This window comes from Vitis riparia, chromosome 7 (genome assembly GCF_004353265.1).
Source record: "Vitis riparia cultivar Riparia Gloire de Montpellier isolate 1030 chromosome 7, EGFV_Vit.rip_1.0, whole genome shotgun sequence".
NCBI classification, from domain to species: domain Eukaryota; kingdom Viridiplantae; phylum Streptophyta; class Magnoliopsida; order Vitales; family Vitaceae; genus Vitis; species Vitis riparia.
Genome location: NC_048437.1, coordinates 5,027,620 through 5,052,421, shown reverse-complemented (window position 1 = coordinate 5,052,421; position 24,802 = coordinate 5,027,620). Strand labels below are relative to the sequence as shown.

Here is a 24,802-nt window from a genome sequence, read left to right as displayed (position 1 = left end):
TTAGTTGGTCTACTGTTTGTATGGATAAAAGAAAGGGGTGTTTGGGTATTAGAAGTCTCTCTTTGTTGATTCGAGCCCTCCTTGGAAAGTAGAGTTGGAGATATGTTTCTGAAGAAGAAGTTTCGTAGAAACAAATTATAGAGGAGAAGTATGAGAGGGAAGGAGCAGGTTGGCACCCTTGTGGAGTGAGAGGTAGCTATAGGGTTGGTGTTTAGAAAGCTATAAGGAAGGAATGAAATCTCTTCTTTAGTAAAACCTTGTTGGAAATTGGTAATGGTAGAAGAGCTAAGTTTTGGATGGATAGATGGTGTACGGAGGAGCCCCTATGTAACTCATTCCCTTTTTTGTATGCTTTGACTTTGTTAAAGGAAGTTTGGGTGGCGAATTTGTGGGAACTTTGGTCTCTGTGGGCATGTTAATTGTTGGGAGATGGAAGAGGTTGAGATTTTTTTTTCCTTGTTGCAAGCAAGGATAATTAGAAGAGATGTTAATGACAAGGTGATTTTAAAAAAAAGTAAAAAAAGACTGTTTTCAGTTAAATCTTTCTGTGCAGCCTTGGAGCTGGTGAAGATGGTCATTTTCCCAAAGAACATTATTTGGAACCCATGAGTCTTGTCTAAGGTGAGCTTTTTTGTATGGCAAGCAAGTTAGGAAAAGTGTTGACTTTAGACAATCTCCAAAAGAAAGGGCAATCACTAGTGAATAGATGCTTTATGTGTAAATGGGAGGGGAAGTCCATTGATCATATTCTTCGCTACAATGTAGGTTGGGTGATCTCTTCTTCAGTCAAAGATACCCTTTTAAGTTGGCATGATTCCTTTGTATGGATCAAAAGGAAAAAGGTGTGGAAAGTTGCTTTCCTTTGCATATTTTGGACAATTTGGAGGGAAAGTAATCAAAGAGCTTTTGAGACAAAGAACAAAATGATCGAAAGTTAAAAAACATTCGTTCTTTTGTAATCTTTCTCCTTGGGTTATCTTGTATATAAGAGAAGGTCCGATGCCTTTGTTTGATTTTGTAGAGTGGGTTGAGTCTTTTTGAGTGTCTTGGGGGTTTTTTGTGTACTTTTTCGAGGCCTTCCTTTTGGTGCTCTTTGTATATGTCTTGTGTACTCTGGTATTCCTTTTTCTATTATTGATTTATGCATATCTTTTTTTACGTATTAAAAAAAATAATAATAGTAATGCAGTTTGTGCCTCGTCACATGTAGAGGAGGGTGATTGTGGCCCAAATCCAATAACTTAAGTTTTTAGGAAAATTAATTGTTGAATATTATATTAGGGTCTAGATTGGTGGAGGCTCATGAGTTCAAATTGCACTGTATGTTTATTTTCCCAATTTATTGAGCTCATATGTAAGTCCAAAAAGGTTGTTGTGATTCATTTGGCTACGAATCTGTTTGTTTCTCCATGTGTGGGTCAGGGGCAATACGTGAAAGGTGTTAGAGAGCATGGCATATACTGTGGGCCCAAATTATAACTACTGATTTTTTTAGGAAAATTGATTGTCCAATAGGGTGTTTGTATTTGCTCTATGATCAACTTGAGGCTGCTTATCCCCAGACCAGCACCACCAGAAAATTGTACCTGGAACTGGCTGATCATGGCAGCTGACTCAGGTTTTTTCTCAGAACTAGCAGGTTCCTGTTCTACCCTCTTGCCTGCCACAAATGAGTTTGCATGAATAAAATTGTTATTTCTCTATCTACCAACACATGCAGCAAGCTTCTTGATATTCCAGCAAGCTTAGAGGTCCATCTCTCCCAGCCCAACCAATAAAGGGTTGAAAATAAAAATTTGTCTGTTCAGTGGGATGTTATTTAGATTAGGAAATAGAGCCCTGGCCTGTAACGACCAAATTTGGACTGTTTTCTAGTCAGGATGGAACATGCTGACCTTGTAACTAGATCAGAACAAGAGTGACAAATTTGGCATATGATAGGTGAGTCTTGAGTTATATGCATATGTAACATACAATAGGTGAGTCTTGAGTTATATGTACACATGCCATAAATATCTTACATATGGGCAAATACATATGGAGATGGTTTAGTATGTAGGCACTATAGAAGCACCAAGTTTGTACTTCTTATTTAGATATAGATATGCCTTTTTTTTAATGTATATGTTCTTTTAAGTGCATGTATGTATTCATGTCTGTATGTCTAAAATATCACATACCTAAATTATCATGGATTATATATCTATATATCTATATTTATACATACATGGGAACATTTTTTATCAGTAAAACTTAGGACACTTCCTGGCTTGTTCTCTTTGGTTTCTAAAATTTATACTTAACCAATTGAACAAAATAATATCAATCTTGCCTAATTTATGGTCAACCAAATCTTTTACTCTTTACCAATTATAGGATTGAAAATTTACTCTTTGCCTAATTTATGTTCTCTTTGGTCTCAAATGATCGATTTTTACTTATATCATACCTTTTTATGCAGAAAGAACTTGCTTTATATGCTGCTTCAAAGATGAATGTTGAGTTTTGCTGGTTTGATATTGATGGGGATATTAATCCCCTATTTAAGGTAATGTCTAGTTGTTGATAATTCAATTTCTATTTCTTTGTTATTATTTTTCTGCTGCTTTCTGCACCAATTCATGAATAAAAACTTAGCTCTGTCTCTGGTTTTCCCAAAAATTAGCAGTTGAAACATGCAATATTGTGCTTCATGTTATGTTTCAGTTTTGTTATGAGAAGTTTATTTTGGGCTTACTGGCTCCATATGTTGTTTATGTCCTACACTATTATGAACATGTTTTGGGGAATAGATTCCTGAAGGCAGTTCTCTCAAGTCCTCTGGAAGGAAACCTTGAATATCTGCTTGCATTGATTTTAAAGCTTCTGGATTTCTTTTCCTTTATATTTAAAGTTGAGACAAATTGAATCCCCGCAAAATTGGGTCAAACTATTATGCATTACTCTGTTCATTGGATATATGATTTTATGTTCAGGTTCAAGACAACATTTTTAGGACTGGTTTATGTGGTGTATGGCTTTGAGGAAAAACTTCTCGATCTTGAACTTAGTTTCTGTAGGAAGAAAAATTGTTTATGCACATTGCATGTACAATTTCCAACAACATACTGTAGACAGTGTGAAGTTGCAGTTGAGGAGACCTGGCTAGACCCTCAACTCTAATTGTTGTGTTATGTGCCTGGACTGTAGTAAGTCAGTGGATCATCCATTTTTTGTTGCCTGGTCTCTTTAGGGCTTTGGCATAGGGTTTTGAGCTTGCAGTGATTGACTGGGCTCCTAGGAATGTAGTTGATATGTTTGATTATTGCCTTTTGGGGTTTTGGAGGACTTTCAAGAGGTAGAGTGCCATGATCACTTGTTTGCCTCACTTCAATTAAGGTGATAGGGCTTGAAAGGAACACCAGAATTTGGAGGATAGATGGAAGCCAGTGGTGGCTTTCTGGCAACAATTTTCTTTGTTTGCTTTAGGCTTCATTACAAATTCCCTTTTTAATATTCATTTAATCTTCATCCAATTAGATTGGAGGCTCTGTTTGTTTTTCCAGGAGTATGGTGGAGATACAGGCTGAGTGGATCCCATCCATCAGGTGTCCTCAAATTAAACTTGGATGGGAGCTTATTGGGTGATGGGGAACATCTAGGGTTTGGGGCAGTGATCGGAGGGAGATCATGATGGTAGCATGTTGAGAGCTTTCTCCTAACCAGCTGGGGTCTATGTAACTGTTGAGGCAGAGATTCACACTATATCAGAGTGTTTGTCTGGCTAACTCTTTGGACTGTCATACAAGCTGAGTGGATCCCATCCATCAGGTGTCCTCAAATTAAACTTGGATGGGAGCTTATTGGGTGATGGGAACATCTAGCGTTTGGGGCAGTGATCGGAGGGAGATCATGATGGTAGCATATTGAGAGCTTTCTCCTAACCAGCTGGGGTCTATGTAACTGTTGAGGCAGAGATTCACACTACATCAGAGTGTTTGTCTGGCTAACTCTTTGGACTGTCAATCTTTTCAGTGGATGGCGATTATGCTATGGTCATTTCTTGGGTGTCTAAAAAGTGAGGATCATGAATGTTTGGTCATGTCAAATCATAGATTTAACTGGAGTTTTGGGGTGCTTCCACTCTTGGATTTCATGCTTAGTGTACCAATTACTAAACCTTCTTGCCAAATCTGGAACCTTTCTGTTAGATAGTTTTGTAGTGGAGTTTCTACCTCCTTCGTCTGTGCTCTTTTTGGTGTCTATCTGTTTCTTTTGCGGTTTTGGGTTGTTGCACTTCATAATTTTCCTTGTTCCATGCTTAGTTTCCCTACGTTTGATCAGATCCTTTTATTTGTGAAAGGTAGCTTATCCTTTTCTCTGCATCCTTATATTCTTCAATGGAAAGAATTATTTATCAATGATAAGAAAGATATCATGGGAGTTGAATGTGTCCTTTCATATATGGCTTTACTTTCACTAATAATTTTCAATTTCTAGAGGGTGCAATTCCTTTATTATGGTCTAAAGTTTAAAAGGTAATGCGGTGACTATCAGGGTATAGTAACAAGCCAAGTACCACCAACAAGTACTTTCTCACATGAATGCAAATAAGTAGGAACATAGGAGTTGACCTTTTAGCTTGTACATCACTTCACTCGTATGTTAATTGAGATTTAATCGTCTGGTCATACACCAAACTAATTAAATATACAGTTTTAGAGAATGCAAAAATGCTTGATAGACAATTGCTCCTATAATAAACATATTCTTTTCTTTATTCACACGAATTTTATGTTCTCTATTGTGGTTTTCAGGAGTACTGGTGCAAAAGATTGCACCCCAAGCATGTAAGTGAAAATGTTTTCAGGCAACCTTCCCTGAAAAAGAATAAGCATAGAAAGCAAGATTTTGCTGTTACAAAGCAGAAGGCTGCTCTTCTGCAGGCTGCAGATTCTATTGGCAAGAAGATACAATATAATTGTCCAGGCTTCTTACCCAATAGGCGCCAGGTGATTGTGATTCATGCACTATTCTGATGGACAAGTTAATCTCTATTTCTTGTTATAGCTTGTTTTTTGTGTTTGCTTTTTCACTTTCTGATTTCCTTCTTGTGATATATATGTGTGTGCATATTTGTTCTTTCATTTGAGGGCTTATTGTAACCAAACATATTTTCTTTCAAATATTAAAATAAGGGCAAAGAAGCATGTTTAGAATCTAAGTATTGGTAATCAGAATACTGCCTTTGGCTATTAACTTAAGCAATCCATGCTCCAATGATTCTTGTTGTTGTTCATGGAAGCTCCATTATCTGTGCTGTACCTTTGGTGAATTTCTGTATGTATTATTTATCTTCCAAAATTGAACATGTCCCAGCATCGTATGGCGGGATTAGCTGCTATTGAGATTGCACAAAAGGTCTCAAAGGCTTGGCGTTCTTTGCAAGTTGAACGGAATAGAAACACATCAAAACATGGAAAGAAAGCCCGGAGAAAGGAAAAAATTAATACGCCCAGTCTGAATAGAGGTGGTGCTGGCTGTAGTACAAGTAGCTCCTCAGAAACATCAACTTCATATAGTATTACAGAAGATAGATCATCAGGCCGTCCTATGATGTCATGGCATGACGTTTATTCCTTGGCTGTGAAATGGAGACAGATCTCTGAACCTTGTGACCCAGTTGTGTGGGTTAATAAGTTAAGGTAATATATCTTTGTGATCAGATGGTCTTTTTGTTAGTATCTCTTATTTGTTGTGTATAAGCATTGCATCTTTTGCCTACTAAAAAAAGGGGAAAAAAAAAATGCACTGCATCTTTTGCTCATTTGTTGTTTTGTTGTGAGGTTAGCATTTATAGAGTTCCGCTAACCTTGTTCTACATTATCTATAATGTATCATTTCTTCTTAATCGTGGTTCCTTATAGAAGTCCATGTCCTAAGAGAGGCAACTTTTTTCTTCCTGTCCCAAGAATAAATGAAAAAGGTGTTTCTTTCTTCTAGAGATGACAATTATTTACCATTGGTCCAAAATCTGCTCAGGCTTGTGGTCCAAGTAACACTTGAAATTAACTTCTTTACCATTATGTTAGATTAGTTCATCTCAAAACTTGACAAGCTATAGTGCCAGGGCCAATCTTCATTAGCATGCTTTTAACTCTAGCTATCAAATCAAGATCCACAAATCATTAGAGATATTTTAGGTTGGGTAGGTCAAAGCCTAACACCAAGGTGCACTTAGCCTAGGTGGGCTCTCGAGTTTCGCTTTAGACCATAGTTGTTAATGCTCATGATTCACTAGTAAAACTAATGAGTGAAGTTGGGGAACTGACCTCCAATTGCTCATCATTTCATGTTATACTTGTGGGCATTCAGCACAAGTAAACATGGCTCTCTTATCAACAATTCCGCATTGGTCACTGACAACATAGTTGCAGGGGTTGGTAGTACTATGTTAGAGGTATCTCCTCTTTGTGTTGCCAAACTGGTAAGAGTTGTGGTAGCCTTGATAGAGTACCAACATTCTTGGTGGAGCAGTGGCCAAGTAGAAGCAGTAGTAAGTGGGTCAACGATAGATGCCTCCTTGCAAACTTGGCATCCCTGGAAGAGACACTGATATTATAGCTGCAACAAGATAGTTGAAGATGCTTCCTTAGAATACCTAGTAGGAGCAGTGGAAGATGGTCCATGGTGTAGGCACTAGAACTACTAGGTGTCTGAAAGATCCATTGACTCAACAGTAGGCATTAGCATTGGCAGTGAGTGGCACTGGGGCAGTGTAGTAGGAGTGGAACAACAAATAATGTGACCTTTGAGAATGCATCCATATATAACTGATCCTGCTGTTCATGATGGTCACATGGCATGTGATTGTGGATCCACATTTCAGATGAAATAACACTTGGAAATATATATAGAAAATAGATTATAGGATTATATAAATAGAACACAAGTGTATCTACTAGATCAATATATATAATTTGAACAACACATACTTTGTTTGGGGTTGCCTAAGTCTAACACTCAGTTCATTTGAACCACAGCTATGAGCTCAAAACAGGGGTTGAGTTTAGGTTAGGCACAGTACCACAATATTCAGAAACTGGCATGGCTTAATCATATTCATTTTCCAACGTTAGGAGACATTTTCATTCATTGGTCCATTTTGATCTATAGAATGTGAGTTTGGTTAACAACATGTGGATGAATTTCATTGATTCTCATAGTTTCACTGTTCACTCTTCTTTGTTTGAATGATTAAAGAGTTACTTATTCTGGTTGGGTGCTCTGCAATTCAGTGAAGAATTCAACTCTGGATTTGGGTCTCACACACCACTTATTCTTGGACAAGCAAAAGTTGTTCGCTATTTTCCAAATTACGAGAGGTAAAAGGTTGTTCTTATTCCATTTAAGAACAATGTTTTTTTAATAGATGCTGATTATTTGCTAATCTTGCAGAACATTAGATGTTGCCAAGACTGTCATGAAGGAGAAAAGGTATGTGCACAACAAGGCAGATGACATCATGTATCTATCTGAAGATGGGAAACTACAAGAAGTGAGTTTTTTATTAGTTTGTTCCGTTTCTTCTCTCTTATTGTAAAAACACTGCTCTGGGGCATTATCCTGTGTTCATCCACTATTTTCCCATTTAATCAAATTTATATAGAAGATTGTCAAGATCTTGTTTCTTGTATGTGGTTAACTAGGAAATTAAAGAGTGGAACAAGAAGTTCTAGTCGAATACTATTCAAATACGTCATGAAAATGTTAATAAATTGGGTTATTTGATTAAAAGGGGTGAAATAATTCCCTATTTGGAAATCTAACCCTCCACATTTTGTAAGTCTAAAAAATACATATTTTTGACAAAAATACCCTTATTTTTTTCTTGTCAAAATAACCTTCTCTTTTAAAACATATATGTAAATAATCTAAATATTGAATGTCATTTATGTTAAAGATGGGTTATTTTTCAAGTTCAAACATGAAAGGGGTTTGATTTACAAATTTGGGATTTTTCATCCATTTTAATCCTTTAATTCTAATAAATTAAAGGTTGCATCTTCAATATACTACTTTCTGTGTCATAACTTCACTGCACTAAATGAGACACAAGTTTTATGTCAAGAATAAAGAATGAAATTGTTGAATGTGTATTGGAAATGCCAAAGCATTATTGAACTTAACTATTTGTCTGAAATTTTTGGAAGTGACTTGGTTCACGGAATTTAGAAATGGTGAAGTGATTCTCCTGACTTCAAAGGATAGATTTTATTAAGAGAGAAGGGTGGGGAGAGAAGGTGAAGGAACTGTCTGTCCACCTTAATACAACAGCGGAGACACAAAAATAACATCTTCTCTTGCCCCAGCACAGTGGTTTTGCTCTTACGCTTTCATTCACCCTTTTGGTGGCAGTTTGATCTAGATATTTCTGACCTCTAGTTTGGAGATGATTCTTTTATTATTATTCTGATACATCTGATCCCCAGTTGCAACATGTGAGATACCTGTTAAGATATTGCCAACTTGCCCTAGGCCTACAAGTTAAGTTCAAAAAGAGTGTGCTTATGGTTATTGGCAGGGTTAACATTTGTAGGCTCTAGGGACTTGGATATTCCATGGGAAGTTATTTTGTCAACCTGTTTGGATCTTCCTTTGGCAGTAGATTGCATAATTAGACATGCATTGTTGTCCTGTGCTCCCCTCTTGTGGCAGCTGAATGTGAATTATTGCTCCAAAATCCTTTCCTGCTCAACCAATCACCTGGAAAATTGGATCCTTGGTATACGAAATTCAGGGTTGCAATCAGGTCTGGACATGACAAATGGGTCTAGTTGATCAAAAGAAACTCACATTTCAAGAAAGAAAGGAAAAGAGGTTGGTATAATATATATTTTCTGGTGCCCCTCTTTTGCTCCAGCTGAATCTAAATTGTTAGTCCAAAATCCTATCTGACCACCACCAACCTGGAAAACTAGGTTTCTGGCATCTTAAATTCAGGTTGCAATGAGGTATGGGCATGACAAATAGATTTTATCAGTGACCTGTCCAACCAACCACACACCTTGGGAGGAAGGATATTAGTTGACCTGGATTTGATGGAATGGCTAAGAGAGTCCATTTGTGGTGAAATAGAAGAACAATTATGGCAAGGTGTCATGATTTTTGTTCCGCTCCATTAGCTAGGTCCCTAGTTCTAAAGTGCCAAAATTAGGGAATCAAATACAGACTATTTACCAGATGGGGTACCACTGCATTACTGGGAGGCAATGCAACTATGCAAGCCTCTTGGTTCTTCTTCTCCTCTGAACCCCTCAATCACACTTTAAAATTAGTGATTTTTGTTTCAGAACAATTGTTTGTGTGAAATGCTCTTTTCTTCAAAGCATATTTGCTAGTTTTTATCTACTTTTCTGGTTCTGTTGATTTTATATCTCTTTGATTCCTGTCATCATGTCTCATACTTTTATTAAAAAGGAAGGGTAGTTTTAATAGCTAATTTAAACACAATGTGCAGATTATGCATGCAGAATCCTGCTCTGATCTTTACAAAATTGTTGGTGAGGATTTCTGGTTGGCTACTTGGTGCAATAGTACAGCAATTGAGGGGTAACTAGGCTTATCAAGGAAGATGTAATATTTTAGGCGTCTATTTCTTGTCATGACCTAATATCTTATTGTTATTATGCTTGTTTCAGGAAACGGCTTGAGGGAACGAGGATCACCCTATTGAAAATGTAATTCATAACTGATTAAGTTCAAGACTTATTTCTTCTTTTATTTTTTGTTTTAATTTTTGTTTCTTTTGTTTTATTCATGTTTTACTGCATATTTCTTTGCTGAGTGTATCTCTTCCAGGGGCCAACATGGATTTGACTTTGCAATTAGAACACCGTGCACACCTTCTAGATGGGATGATTTTGACACAGAAATGGCAGTGGCATGGGATGTATGTTCTTCTAGCCTTAACTTGAGCCAAATCCTTTCCTGTTTCTTTCAGGCATTGAATGTGGTGCCTGTTTTGCTCATGTTTCAAATTGCAGCTCAAATTCAGACTGCTATATGATTCCCACTAGCACAGTAATGTGACATTATGCAAACAGTTTTGCCCATGTTATGTGATTCCCACTAGCACAATAATGCGTGACATTATGCAAACAGTGTTCCCACAAGAAGCATGGTTCAAAGTTTAAAATGACATCTGGATAAGGCCATGTGCTTGGGTTTCTTTATCTTTCGAAGAGTTATCATGCTGTAGTTTTTAGAATTTGTTTAGCTTAATCCATCAAACCGAGTGGAACATTCAATACTTAGGATGGAAATAGATCATTTCCTATATTTCTCCATTATTGTCAGGTTTAGAATTAATCCTTCAAGCACCATGATTTTCATGTTGCATGTGTTTCAGCCATACTGGACAGAGTTTTCAATTGCATCTTGGGGTGTGGTGCCCTATAACATCATAACTGGTAACAGTGCCAACTTTGAGGCACTAAACCGTTCGCTTGTAACTTAGGAATTCAGCTGCATGAGTTTGCATTTATCTCAGGATAAAGTCACAATTACAATAAGATGGAGTTTATATTTTAATGACTGGCACTACCTCTGTTTTTCTTGGCATTTTCTGAAGTTTAGCCATGGTAGATTCAGGTCTCAATCGTAAATTCTCTGCCATCGGGAGGCAGTTGGATGCCAGTCACCCACAAGGCCATTGGTATCCCATATGTTTGGACATAATTTCCTTCACTGTGTGCCAATTCTAAAATGTTCTTTGATAGACTCATCATGCAGACTTTGCTGAGATTGAAATACACTCACTTTTTTGGGCCTAGCACTGATATTGAAATTAAAAGATTTTGATCCTGCCATAATATCTGACTCTACTCAATTATGGATTTGCAGGCTCTGTGCAATGCGTATTGTGGGGAAAAAACTTATGGTTCGACTAATTTTGACATGCTTGAAAATGTGAGAGATGCAATTTTGAGGATGACATATTACTGGTAAGATGCCAATGCACACAGATGGTTTTAAACAATTTATGCGGTTTGTTTATGTAAAAGAAACTGAATTACTTTTCAGGTACAATTTCATGCCACTGTCAAGAGGCACTGCTGCAGTTGGGTTTGTAGTTTTGCTGGGATTGTTTCTTGCTGCTAACATGGAGTTCACTGGAAGCATCCCCAAAGATTTGCAGGTGGATTGGGAGGCCATTCTGAACTTGGAGCCAGACTCCTTTTTGGATTCTGTGAAGAGTTGGCTGTATCCGTCCCTCAAGGTCACAACGTCTTGGAAAGAGTATCCGGACGTGGCATCAACTTTTTCGACAACTGGGTCTGTTGTTGCTGCTCTGAGCTCTTATGACGACTGATCTCCCCTTGGCCTCCTAAAGAGGCAGAATTTAACACCATTACTAGGTCTTTTGAATTTGTCAGATCTACCGTGGTAAAGCAAAGGTGAATATATAAAGGTGAGGCGTTTGAAAATCCCATGAAAATGAATTTTCCATTTGTTTTTCGTGTTGTTTGAGAATTCCCTCTTAGAACTTTCTAGTCATGAACAGAACCACTCAGATGGTTGAGGTTCTTGTAAAATTTATAATTAAAGCTGTATTTTGTTGTTTATTATTATTGCTATTATGAACTTGTTTTTGGGATTAATTCTCATAAAATGCTTTTCGTCTATATCATTTTGTTTGTAGTATACATAAAAATAAAAAATAACTGCTGATAGTATTTTCAGTGATATATAACATTTTAGAAAAAGGAAAAGTGATTATCTAAAATTCTCTGAGTTGATGTTTGGATATAATATGAGATGTGATAAAAGAGAGATATTATATCTTATTTTATATTTAGTTGAAGATAAGATTGTATGAGATAAATTATTTTATCACGTATTTCATGTTCAACTAAATACAAAATAGAATAAATGGATGGATATATCATTCACTTTCTTTTTTATATCCTTCTACACGAGTTATGCTGAGTTATGCTGATATATAAGATACGTATATTCCATATTCATAAATTTATTTTTTTTATTAATTTTTTATTTTTTATTATAAATTAAATTTATGATTAAAAAATATTTATAAAATAATATTAATATATTATCTATAAAATATTTTTATATATTGAATATCATAATATAAAAACTTTATATTTATAAGTTTTAAATATGTTAATTATGAGTATTTAAAGATATTATATGTAATTAAAAATTATATCTTAAAATATACATATTTCATTCTATTGTATCACGCCTACCAAATATAAAACACTTGTAACATTTTGTTAAATCACTTACGATAACTCCCAAACTGGTTCATGGTCTATGCAGAAGTAAAGGAAGACACTAAAATAATCTTATTTCCTTGCTCCACCAACTTCACCTTGAAATCGATCACATTTTAAAAGATGGTCAGCTGAAGCAAGATCCGTTCTCATTAAACCCATACATGGTTAATCATTAGGGATGGAAAACAAGAATGGGAGTTCACTAACGTTTAGTGGTATCTAGCATCTTTTATCGAAGACACTGAGTGCACGTGTGGCACATGTTGGACCTGTTTTCCACCTGCCTTGACCCTTGAGTTTGTACGTATGTGAGTTGAACCGTAGTAACCAGTGAGAAATGATTTGAGCTTCAGGTCAGTTTCAGCCTGTTCATGACAATGAAACTTCCCTTGCAAGATGTTGCTCCTAATAAAGCTAATGAAATGGACGGTTTTACTCGGTGGCTCAATTCCAAAGGTAGAGACGCCTACCAATTTGAAAGCTATACTACTACCTACTCCAACTAAAGCAAACAAGTTTATTGAATAATGCAGATTTCAAACAATAATTGTAGTGTTTCTGCATCACGTCAAACCATAATTAGTGCGGTAGGTATGATAAAATCTTCCGCAAATCTAACTTTGATTCACTGTCAATAAGTTGTTTTGAATAGGTCTCTTTGGAGGGCTTCCAAGTCTTGGAGAGAAAAGAGAGCAACTGAAAGCGGCTGCGAAGGGCATGCAACCACCAGGTGAAAGAAGGTTAACGGCCCTTTGCCGTAATGGTTATACATTCCAAATCTCGGTACATACTACTGACAAAGGAATTTTAAGAATTAAAAGCTGAACAACACCGGATCAATGCCGTCACCCAATTTTGGCACCTGTCAATTTAGCAATAACGCTGAGACCTTTCTTTTTATTATGTCCTGTCCTTTCTAGCTTTCTCCCCTGCATTATTCCAATCACCGGTTCTTCTGCAATAGTGGGCATACCTGACAACAATCAAAATGTTAATGAGTTCACCCCATAAAATCATGGAATTTACAAATACCCAAATATTCTAACGTGCCTTTGATCGAATCCTACTTTATCAGATCAAATTCACCTCAACCAATCACACATGCCAACCCAAAAGTTCCGCTTTGGTTCACTGCAACTGTGCCCATTTTTGGGGCCTATTGGCATAGGCCGTTGTTTTAAAATATCAACTGGGGGGCGATGCTTTGTAAAATTGTACTTTTAAATTTATGAATTTAATATTCATGAATTCTTTTTTTTTTTTTTTTAAGGAGGCAGCAACTTTTGATAAATAAATATTGGAGTTTAATGCAGCAAGAAATAAGTAGCTTACCAGCAATGCCCTTCTGCCTCTTCCTTGTATCCGTCGTCATTGTCGTTTCATCAACTTGGTCATGCCCGTTCCATTCTTGATTTTCGACACCATGATTGTTCAAATTTTTTGACCTGGCAGTTGCGAAAATCCACGTGGTGTTCATCTGCTTGGTAATCATACGTGCCGCGTAGTAGGGGATCTTGACACCGTTGGTGTCCAGAGACTTGATACGATCATTGATGAACATTAAGCAGTCCATCAAGCTTTCTTTGGCCAAACCTTTCATATCGTAGGCCTGTGATCTTCTCCACAGGCTCTTACTGTGAGGACTCACCACACTGGATAGGTTCAGAGCTCGTGTTGAGTCGCTAATGGCGGATTCTGTGTCTCTCAGGAGGAGATGGCATTGAGCTCTATTGCTATGAAGAACAACTCTCTCTTTTCTCATCTTTAATGGGCACAACTCCAAAGCTTCTGTGTACTTCAACACTGCTGCTTCAATGTCACCTGACCAGAACAATTGATTTCCTTCTTGTTTCATCACGCCCGCCAGGATTCTTCTCTCTCTAGCCTCCTCTTCTGTCATTACATTCTCTCTCTTTTTTCTCTCCACTTTCAAATCCCATATCTCTTCCAATGTTCCTTCAGCTCTTTTGCTCTTCAAATCCAGATTCCCGTATTTGAGTTGATTATAATCCTGTAGTAGTGTCTGTGTGATTGCTTCTCCTACTTTGGTTCTTCCTCTGAGGCTTCTGAGTTCAACCAAATCAACGAGGAACAGAACCGCAGTATTCAGAACTTTATATCTCGTATCTGGGTCCTTGAGAATTAGGAGAAGACAATCAATGGCCATGTACTGCCACTCATATGAAGATCTAGATGTGTTGCAGAGGCTCTCTATCACTTCCTTTGAATCTGCCACGTTTCTTCTTCCGGTTTTGGTGTAACACAGATTTCTGATGAGTCCAATTCCTGCGGGAGAAGATCCATTAGCCAACCCACCCCACATTCCACACAATTTCTTCAAGAACTCTTTGTTACAGATGCGATTCAGAGATCTTTCTTTGCATGCAAAGCAGTTCAGGAGATAGAGAGACCAGCACTGGAGTTGGCTAGCCCATTCCTCAGCCTTTCTGTTCTCAATCTCCAATCCTCCAGTCCCTCTTGTTAGCAAATCACAGTGGTACTTCAATCTTCTTGTACGTTCCACGCCTACGAATTCAACGTAGACCTCGTCAAGACATGTGGAAGCTGTCTCCATGGATTGGTGTATTATCTCAGCTTCATGCACAGCAATGGCTTCGAAGGTTCTTTCATGGCTTGCCAGGTGACCCAGTGCCCGAACTGCCACTCTTTTCTCGACCCAACTCATTTTTCCTCTCAAAAGCTCCATCAGTGACGAAATCACGCCTGATTTCACAGCTCTCTCTGCAAACTGAACCTTGTTCATGGTGTAGGACCCAATAATATGGGCCGCATAGTATGGGATGTAGATGTTCTGGTCCCTCAGAAGCCACTCTTTGTCACTGATCCCCCTGCGGATTAAATTTGCAGCGCATTCAAAGATGCCGAGCAACGGAAATTCCGGGTCATCAGGCTGCGTCATGGCGATGTTCCAGAGCCCACTCAATGCCAGGACGTGCTCTTGATCGTCTCTGAGAGGCATCTCCTTGAAACACTTGGCTATTCCTGCCCTCCTGAGAGACGGGTCTGCCTCATTCATGGCGCAAAAGAAACAACAAGGGTTTGAGCACTGCACCTTAACATTCTTGTGTGTCGTATTCTTTTGGTGCTGCGACTCCATGGCCGAGTCAAAAAGAAGATGAGCTCCGATGAAGTTTAGTACACTGGGCATCCGAGGAAACAGAAAATTAAATTTGGCTGCTAGCCTGCAGGTGATGGAGAGAAACCTATCTGGGCATGGGAAGCACTAAGCAGGCATATTATAAAGGGCTGCGTTGCCGTTTTGAAAGAACTGAAACCAAACTCTATGGAATGTGCCCAACCCTTCATTCCACGTCTTAAGACTCATGGCTGTCCATCCATACATATAATGATTAAATGAATGTTCATTATCAATGCTCTTCACTTGAACCCAATTTCCTATGTAAAATACTAAAATTTGAATTCCAGGTCTGTAATTTTATAAGACCGGATCCTAATCTAGGACGCACGTGCTACAAATTGATCCCACAACAAACAATATAAACACCAACAAATCCTCCAAATCTTGCTAATAACTAGTGTTGGACCACATTAGCAATTCATTTGAGATAAAATGTTCGCAGTACTAATGATGCTGCCCAACTGGGTTGCTTCACCAGAACTCACAAAAGGTAAAAACAAAGAATTCTAGCTCTGGTCCCCTCCATAACAATTGAACAGCCGGACAATGGCCCCATTTACAAAACAATATGTTATAGATTGAGGTAATTTATATATCAAGATATATGATTAGAGTTAGAGGTCCCCCACATAGAATGCAATCAAGTTTTCCCATCTCAAAAGCCAAGAAGAACTCACAAAAGTAATACACAGGCAAGTACAACTGTGTTGGTCTCAAGAAAAAGCGGCTAGCAACCACATACAATATACTTATAACTATGATATGAAAAGCATATATTTTAGTTACATGAGTCTGCTTTAATAATGTGACTCAGCGTAAAACAAATCCAACTTTGGGAAATTTTTTACCATGATCATGATCAGGATCCTACCCATCGTGTAGTTCTGAAATCGACATCTGTCTTTCTCTAATAGTCAAGTTGCATTTCCTGGATTAAACTGTTGTTAGGCGTGGACCGACATTGATATCTAGGCACATGATCTTCTGGGTGTGGCAGGGGCGTGATTAAAGGCCAGCGTATTTCTTGGTAAAAAGCTTGCCAAAAGAAGGGAACATTTCAGAGTAGTTCCAGGGAGGATGAAAATTGACATTAATGAACATTGATCAATTTTTAATATGAGTTTCGATCGGTTTAGGCTGAGAAAGAGGCTTATTAGCATACGGTTTGGGCCACTATCCCGAATCTAACCAGTATGTCATCCATTCAAGGGGCTATGCATATAACATGCATACAATAAGGAAATGCTTCGTTTAGGGCTTTGGACCTTGGGTTCATGAATAGCACAAAAATCATCCATCATTACAATGGGCTTAGGCCCAAGAAGTGAGCGAAAGCCGTTCTTCTTCCCATCATTGGGCTACCACTAGATAGGCCCATTTTGGTTGGGCACACAATTTTGAGCCTCAGTCCATTGAAGGGCAGTCGCTTTCATGTGGGGCCCATTGGTCCACATAGTTCCAAAGATGACATGACCAATAGAGGTCCAGCCTCTTGTTCACTGGCCCATATCCAACCGCTATTTAAAGAATGAGCCAAGTAAAAATTGATTCAACCCATAGAACCTATCAAACCGGTCCGAATTGATTAAATTTTAATAATTTTAATTTTCTAAACATACAAAAGGCCGCAACAACAACAAGAATCGCCTCAGCCAATTAGCCCAATCATGCTTCACTCCACCTGATCTTCAGTTTAGTCCATGGTTTCTATTTTAAAAATTGGAAATAAATGGAATAGAATCGAAGGAGAAAGAAAGATGACTTTGAGCTTTGTTGATTTATTATATGGTGATTTTGTTAAAAAAAGACCCAAAATTATATTATTTATTTCACTTAAGATCGGACAACTTATAATAATATTTTTAAAATATTTTTATTTATAATAGTTGATAATAAGTTTTTGGTTTCAACCAAGGCTTAAAAAACTGATTTTTATTATAAAATTAAGATATTGTTTGTTTTTTTTATTTAAATCTAATAAAATTTAATTTAACTTTAACTTTCACATCTTAATAATATTAAGCATCAAGTAGTTTTTTTTTTTATTATTTTATTTATGTTAAATGAAGGATGAGTGTTATCTTGATATTATGTTTTGTTTGTTTTAAAAAAAATTATTTTTAGCATTTGATTAAAAAACTTAAAATAACAATAAGAAAAATTAGAAACAAATTATCTAAAGTATGAAAGTAAATGACATTTAATATTAAGAGTTCGTTTTATAGTAGTTTTAAAAAGTGTTTTTAATTTTAAAAAATATTTAAAAAAAAAATAGGTGTTTAGTAACATTTTAAAAAATCATTTATAATATTAAAAAATCACATATGATGTAATTTTCTTAAAAACATTTGTAGGAAAATTATTTTTACTTCAAATAAAAATACAGTCAAACCCACTCAGAAACAAATAGTACTTAAAGGTTCATTTAATAGGTTTTTTAAAAGTACTTCATGTCAAAAGTATGTAGAAAAAAAAAATTAAACATTTAGCAAAATTTAGAAAATACTTTTAAAGAGTTAGAAAAATATTACACATTTTTATTAAAAATACTTTTTGATAATGTTTTTACTTGAAGTGTTTTTTTTATAAATGTTTTCTTTTAAAGCATTTTTAAGAGAATCATTTATCAAATATTTTTATATAAAACACTATAAGTGATTTTTCAATACAACAAATTGATTTTTTAGATTTTTATAAGTATTTTCTAAATTTTTCCAAACACTAACTCCTTTTTTTTTTTTTTTCAAAAACACTTTTTAAACTAAAAATGTTTTTTTATTTATAATAATTACCAAACGAACTCTAAACCAAAATAAAGTAAACCCACTTACATAGGTTATTTTTATTAAACTGAATTAAGAGTGCGGTTGTGAGTAATTTTAAAAAATATTTTTAATATTTATAACACTTAAATATAAAAATTTTAAAGTATTAAAAATACTTCCTAAAATCACTATTGAATAGACAGTAAGTCAAATCAAATTCCCTCTTTTTAAGTTTAATTAATAATTAATTTAATTTTTAATGTATTAAAATAGATCAAATTGGTTGGATTATTGAATCATGCACAACCCTAGATATGAATCATATGATAAATAGTGTGATTAGCTTACTTCAATCATAGAATCTCACTGATCATGTTTAGCTCAAATTAATGCCAGCTACATCAAGCACACACCAAGCAGAACAACTGAAATAAATAAAAGCAACCAAGAGTGAAAAAAAAATTATGAAGCGGGATGATAGGTAAAAAAAAAAACCCCGAAATTCTATACTCAAATTTTACTGCAATATCACGTCTTTTGAGCAAAAAAATGTCTTCCAAATGCATATTAAAATTTTACTTAACAAGTTGCGTTACATTTCAAAACACAAAGTTAATGTGTCCAAAATCTAATTTTACATTATGCTAATTCACTGATGACAATTTTTTGCTTTCTTGTTATTATTATTATTATTATTAATATTATTATTATTATTATTATTACCATCTGTGATTGAAAAGGTCAAAATGAGAGTCTGACTGTGAAGGAAAAAAAATAATCATTGCTGTGATTTAAACCCACATTCTGACAATATGTTACTTATTTTCTATTGTAAAATAATTATTTAAAAAAAATATAAAATAAGAAAAAATCATAAAGTTGCCCGTGGGCAGAGAATATCTATTTTCATAGAGATTCCCCAATACATTTTTTTTTTTTTCAGTACTTTGGTAGAAAACACCTGGCAGTTTCCTCAGCTTTACACAGCCGGACAAAGCAAATGTTTTGTTTACAAAGGAAAGCTTAGCTTTGGTAGCTTTGCACAGGACCCACACGTGGCGGTGCCCCCCAAATCCACATACAGCTAGCCCGCTTCGGGCAAGCTTACCCCACAATTATTTTCCTCACCACACACGTGGGCGGTGTCTATTGGTCCGTGATCATAATTCCACCTCCTTCACGCGAATACTCATCAAATCTAAAGTGCCAGCACAGAATTATTTGACGTTGCGCGTTATCAAAATAATCAAAGTAGGGGGTGACGTGGCGATCTAAGGCTATAGTCATCTTTAACTCTCGCATCACATGCATTGATGCCGCTTTTGTGGGACCCAGCCAGCGCCACTCTGCTTGGGCCCCATCGTTTGGTGGTAATCTGTGGGTCCCTTTGTGGAACCTTTTTGATCTTTATGCGTTGATCCAACGCAGATCGTGGTTTAGCAGGTGGGCTCCACCTGGCGTTGAGGACCCACATTTACTTCTATTTATGAGGTTATGCTACTATGGGGTCTCACCTCCGCCTCACTCAGTCTGTGGACGCTATGGATCGAAGCAGTGCGTTTGGGCTTGCATTTATCTGCATTATAGTGGCCGGCGTCGGAGGTCAATCTCCGGCAGCGTCGCCGACGGCTACTCCTGTTACGGCTCATAGTCCGGCCACTCCTGCTGTGGCCACTCCACCTGCTTCTTCACCTGCGGCTGCTGCCCCCACCAAATCTAAAACGCCGGCTCCGGTCACGGCTCCCACTTCGTCACCACCTACGGCAGTTTCCTCTCCGCCAGCTAGCTCTCCCGTGTCATCTCCTCCTACTCCGGCTGTGCCAACGCCTGCCTCGTCACCGGTGGCTGTGACTCCGGTGAGCTCGCCACCTGCTCCGGTTCCGGTCAGCTCTCCACCTTTGCTCCCGCCTGCGAAATCTCCTCCTGTTCCGGCGCCGGAAAATCCCCCCGCGGCTTCTCCTCCGGCTCCGGTTTCTTCGCCTCCTGCTGAGACTCCGGCTGCAGAGGTTCCGTCACCTGCTCCGAGCAAGAAGAAGACTAAGAAGCTCAAATCGCCGGCTCCTGCTCCGGCGCCGGAGGCGCTGAGTCCTCCAGCACCGCCGACCGAAGCTCCCGGACCGAGTCTGGATGCGACCTCACCCTCTCCGTCTCTGCCAGATGAGGTACGTTATGCTAGTTTTTCTATCCATGGCTGAAGTCTAACATGCGCTGGAGTACAATGTGCATCCAGATCTGGAACTTTGCTAAAACAAATCCACAGCACTGCCCACTTCTTCATTGACACGATTTACGGCTTCAGTTACATCCTCTCTGTCCTTTTCTTCCTTTTTTTTCCAAAGGTCAATTTAAATAAGTTCATTAAACTTCATATTAGATTTTCTAAAAACCAAACCGCGCGGCGTATGAACTGAAGATTGATTGGCGGAGCAGGTTTTATTGCTTCACCTAATAATCTTCAAAGCATGGTAGGCAAAGTCCTTCCTGAATCTTAAATTTACAGCTCTATGTTGTACGAGCCAATAGTCAGAGCTATGTGAAGTGTGAAGGCCGTAAATTTCGGTGGTCGAGCTGGTACGATAGAAAGAAGGTGACAGCACTGTGGGCTGAAGATAGGTCCACACCTCCATTGGTGTTAGTGTTAGGCCCTGCCGACACCACAATCTGGAGACTGTAAGACTCCAACCATGTGACATTGTAACCTCTTCGTGTTTCCCGCTCGCCTCCAAAATAGAAAGCCAAGCCAGATCACATTACACTTAGAGTAATGAAAACCAGATTCATCGATGATGCAGTACCTGGAGCCAGATGAGGTCAATGTCACGGAGACACGCTCACACCGATACCCCACATACGCGACACCCATATTAATTATTGTTCGTTATTGTATATATAAAAATATCCAATTAATTTATTTTTTTTTAAACACAATTGCAGAGTGGGGCAGAGAAGATCACGTGCGTGATGCAGAAGGTGGTTGGAAGCTTGGCATTGGGATGGGCTGCCCTTGGTCTGCTTCTCTAGAGAGACAGACATTTATTGCTGTTATAAACTTATAATTAATCATCATTTATTTTAATCTTTTTTATGTTCTCTTGCATTGTATCTTTATTTCATGTCTGTTACTCTATCGTTTACTGGCTGGGGTATGGTTCGTTAGGAATTATACCACGTTGTCTTGTATTCTTTGGGAGAGTTGTGGGGGAAACTTCGTAGCTTTGTATTTTTTGACTGCTTTTGTTTCTTCTTTTCATCATTCATTACTCTCTCTCTACTTTTGCTTTTTTCTTTTACTGTTCTGACCGGCGATGGAAGTGACTCCTAGGTTTTGTTTCATGACCAATATTGCACTTCAAGTAATTGGCAGAAAACTTTTAGATTTTCCAAAAGGAAAATCAGAGAACTTTTGGCTAGTAACTCAACTGCTGCAAGGAACGAATAAGAAAAAGCTGAAAAGGGATATTCAATTCTTCGGAAGTAAGGAATCGCCAGATCTTAGTCAATTTGCAGGAACAAAGCAAAATTTTGTTTAACTTGGAGACCTCCTAGAAGGTTCGGCAAACTTTAACCTTACTTAAAAGCAGAAGGGTCGAATAGTTCACATGTTCCAATGCACATCTATGAAAATAAGCACCCATGCAAGTGTTTGATTAAAAAATGATGAACAAAAATTAGACTACATTAATACGAAGTCGGATCTAGCGCATGAAGTTTAGATTTTCATTAATGTATTTATCTTTTGAAGCCGGATGGCCCGGATTGTAGTCAAATTGCTCCACTTGCATCAGTAGAACTATTACCACTAGTTGCCTTTTATTTTTAGTAATATATATAGACATAGTGAATTCTTTATCGTTGTTTCTAATTAGATGATCCATTAGCTGGAGATGAGGAATAGATGGACTCTTTACGGGACCCATTTTACCACTTTAGCTACTTTAGTGATTTAGGCCCATTCACTTGAGATTCCACCTTATTCCATTGTCTGATGTTAGCAATTTATACTGGTGAAATAGGATTATTTCTTTTATTGAAATCTTTTAATTTTTGAATTAATTGGTTAAAATGATAAAATAATCCTAAATTTGTAAATTTAACCATGCATTCTTATACTTTTGTTTAAAAATAATTCATTTTAATCAAATTACCTTTATTTTTATTTATAATCTATTAATATATTTCAAACATAGTTTTTAATTTTTTTCCTCCCAACCATATCTTCTTTTTTCTTTCTCAACAAACCATAAGACAAAATCTTCTTCTTCAAATCCTATTTGTCTCAAAAAATATATATTTAAGTTGGGTTTAAAGCTAATTTCAACCTCTTTTATATATATATTTTTAATCTATACACTAATATTATATTTATTCCACGATATAATTTACAGTTTATTATTTATATAATTTTTAACAAATATTTGTTATAAAAATACTTAAAAAAACATTTAGAAACAATTTAAAAGTGATTTATAAATGAAACATTTAAAAAAATTGAAAAAAAAATTTGGACACTTATCAATCATTCATTTTTTGAATCTAAAAAAAAAAAAGTACAAAAAAATAAAAATAAAAATACTAATACAAATGCACTTCTAACAACAGATCATCAACAATCAGCATCAGCCATGTCACTGTCTATATGTATTCCAGCTTTAATAGCACCAAATATAAGCTAACAGTTGAGTATGATGCCATAGATGAAATACTGCACGCAAAGGTCAAGATGCAATCATTTTTCATGCTATTGAGTTTTTTTGTTGATGATGCCATAATATACCCTATAGATCGTCCGAGGGACATTGATGTTTAGGTTACCTCATATGTTTAAATTACTTTTGATTTCTACATTTGACTGTAATTTCTATGCTAATCATGATGATGTCATAGAAGATCGACCCTATAAATGATGAAAGAGATTCTAGTGTTGCTTTTTTATGTTCATGTTAGTCTAGGTGTTTAGTTTGCTCCTCGTACAAATGATGTCATTATTGCTTTTAATGCTTAGGCTAATCTTGACAAAGAGGAAGAGGGACTATCACAAATGAGATTTCAAAGACATCCAACATGAAAGAGAAGCACTCCTCCACTTGTGTGCCACTTGAGATTTTGTTTCTCTATGTCTTAAATACATTTAGTTTGTTATTAGACATTTTTATATTTTTTTTTCATTTGATGATAAAATACATGGTGGTCATGAATGTTAAGGTAAACTTTGCTAGAAATTGATTTTGAATAGGTCCAATTTTAGTTGAGTAATTTGAAGAAATTATAATTAATTATTTTTTATATTAAGATTGAAATTAGATTAAATATGATTTGAAAAATTATAGATTGGTTGTTTGTGTATATAGGCTAAATTTATATTGATTATGATATGAATATTTATAAGATTGATTTTTCGAAAGATAAGTTTAATATAAAAATGTTGAGTTCGAGTTTTTTAAAAATAAGTTCAATATAAATTGCCAAACTTTCCTTTTTAAAGAAGGTGTTTAATGAAAAAAATTAAACTCATATAAAAATATTAAATTTATCTTTTAAAAAGATAAATTCAATGTAAAAATTAACTTTTAAAATATACGAATGTAGAAATACTAAAACCGTATTTTAATATTTTAAAAGAAAAAATAACAATAAATTGTCAACATCATGTACTAGTTTTGTATTGAACTTATCAATATTATTGAGAGTAAAAAAAAAAAAAATTATTTATTTATATTGAACTTGGTGTCAATTGAATTTGTTCTTTCAAAAACCGATTTCCACTTGAATTCCACTTCACATAAACTTACGATTGTTTAGAATAATTTGTAGGAGAATAATATTTTCTAACATATAAACATTTTTTTTTAATGTTGTATTTCCGCAAAAAGGCCGGCTAAAGGGTACTATTAAGGCTTGCGTGTTGGAGGAATTTGGCTTGACTTTAACAATCTGGACTATGATTATTCTTGACGCTGTCTCGATTACTAATGATTTTATATGCTTTATATAGATATATTGAGGATATTAATGTTTTTTTTTTTTTGGGTCATGGAAAATTTGAATTGAATTTGTAAGGGGACAGGTATACGAATGCCATTTATTGTTGTTAAATGGATGCTTGTAAGAAGGTTTGTTGGGTCTTTAATGGGATGGGCTTGGTAGGTTCATCGATATGAATTTTTTGTTGTTGAAACTTGAAACCGAGTAGGTCTGGCCCTACCCGATTAAGGCAGAATCTTGAATTAGGATTATACGCCATGGGGTTGGTCCAACAAATGGTTTTGTTCTGTGATGAATGATGATTATGGCTGACTCTAAAATCCTGAAAAAATTTGAAAATCCTTGATCCCATAAAGCAGTACGATAACGCTCTTAATGACCTGTCATCGTGTAGATATATTATAATATAAGGTATTTTTCGTGTTTCACAAGATTACGAATTAAATAAATGATCAAACAAACTTTCACATCAAGATGATGATCGGACATTGTTCATATCATTACGAGTTAAAAAGAATAAAATATTTCGTTTAAGATGATATATATAGTATTAAAGGCTTTACATATATAACATCATAATTTTTTTTCTTTTTTAATGTGAGACATTACAACTT

At 36.2% G+C, this 24,802-nt stretch overlaps 3 protein-coding genes across 5 annotated transcripts in view; 2 read left to right on the top strand and 1 right to left on the bottom strand.

The window, feature by feature from the left end:
• LOC117917854 (suppressor of RPS4-RLD 1) overlaps positions 1–11,666 on the top strand; it is a 28,120-nt gene extending 16,454 nt beyond the window's left edge. For all 3 annotated transcript variants that reach the window (XM_034834291.1, XM_034834292.1, XM_034834290.1), the window contains 10 exons: positions 2,462–2,548; positions 4,797–4,991; positions 5,359–5,684; positions 7,278–7,364; positions 7,438–7,537; positions 9,500–9,591; positions 9,681–9,719; positions 9,841–9,931; positions 10,885–10,985; positions 11,065–11,666. In XM_034834291.1, coding sequence (XP_034690182.1) covers positions 2,462–2,548; positions 4,797–4,991; positions 5,359–5,684; positions 7,278–7,364; positions 7,438–7,537; positions 9,500–9,591; positions 9,681–9,719; positions 9,841–9,931; positions 10,885–10,985; positions 11,065–11,353 — 1,407 coding nt within the window. In that variant the 3' untranslated portion in view covers positions 11,354–11,666. The remainder of the gene's footprint in view (positions 1–2,461; positions 2,549–4,796; positions 4,992–5,358; positions 5,685–7,277; positions 7,365–7,437; positions 7,538–9,499; positions 9,592–9,680; positions 9,720–9,840; positions 9,932–10,884; positions 10,986–11,064) is intronic.
• Positions 11,667–12,875: 1,209 nt separating this feature from the next.
• On the bottom strand, positions 12,876–15,545 carry LOC117917900. Its single transcript, XM_034834366.1, has 2 exons — positions 13,614–15,545; positions 12,876–13,254 (listed from the first exon to the last, which is right to left on the bottom strand). Exons 1-2 carry the CDS (start codon positions 15,448–15,450, stop codon positions 13,127–13,129), a joined length of 1,965 nt encoding a protein of 654 aa, XP_034690257.1. The 5' UTR covers positions 15,451–15,545; the 3' UTR covers positions 12,876–13,126.
• Positions 15,546–19,712: 4,167 nt separating this feature from the next.
• On the top strand, positions 19,713–21,466 carry LOC117918986 (lysine-rich arabinogalactan protein 18). Its single transcript, XM_034835987.1, has 2 exons — positions 19,713–20,368; positions 21,141–21,466. The coding sequence occupies exons 1-2, from the start codon at positions 19,748–19,750 to the stop codon at positions 21,225–21,227; spliced, it is 708 nt and encodes a 235-aa protein (XP_034691878.1). The 5' UTR covers positions 19,713–19,747; the 3' UTR covers positions 21,228–21,466.
• Positions 21,467–24,802: the final 3,336 nt, after the last annotated feature.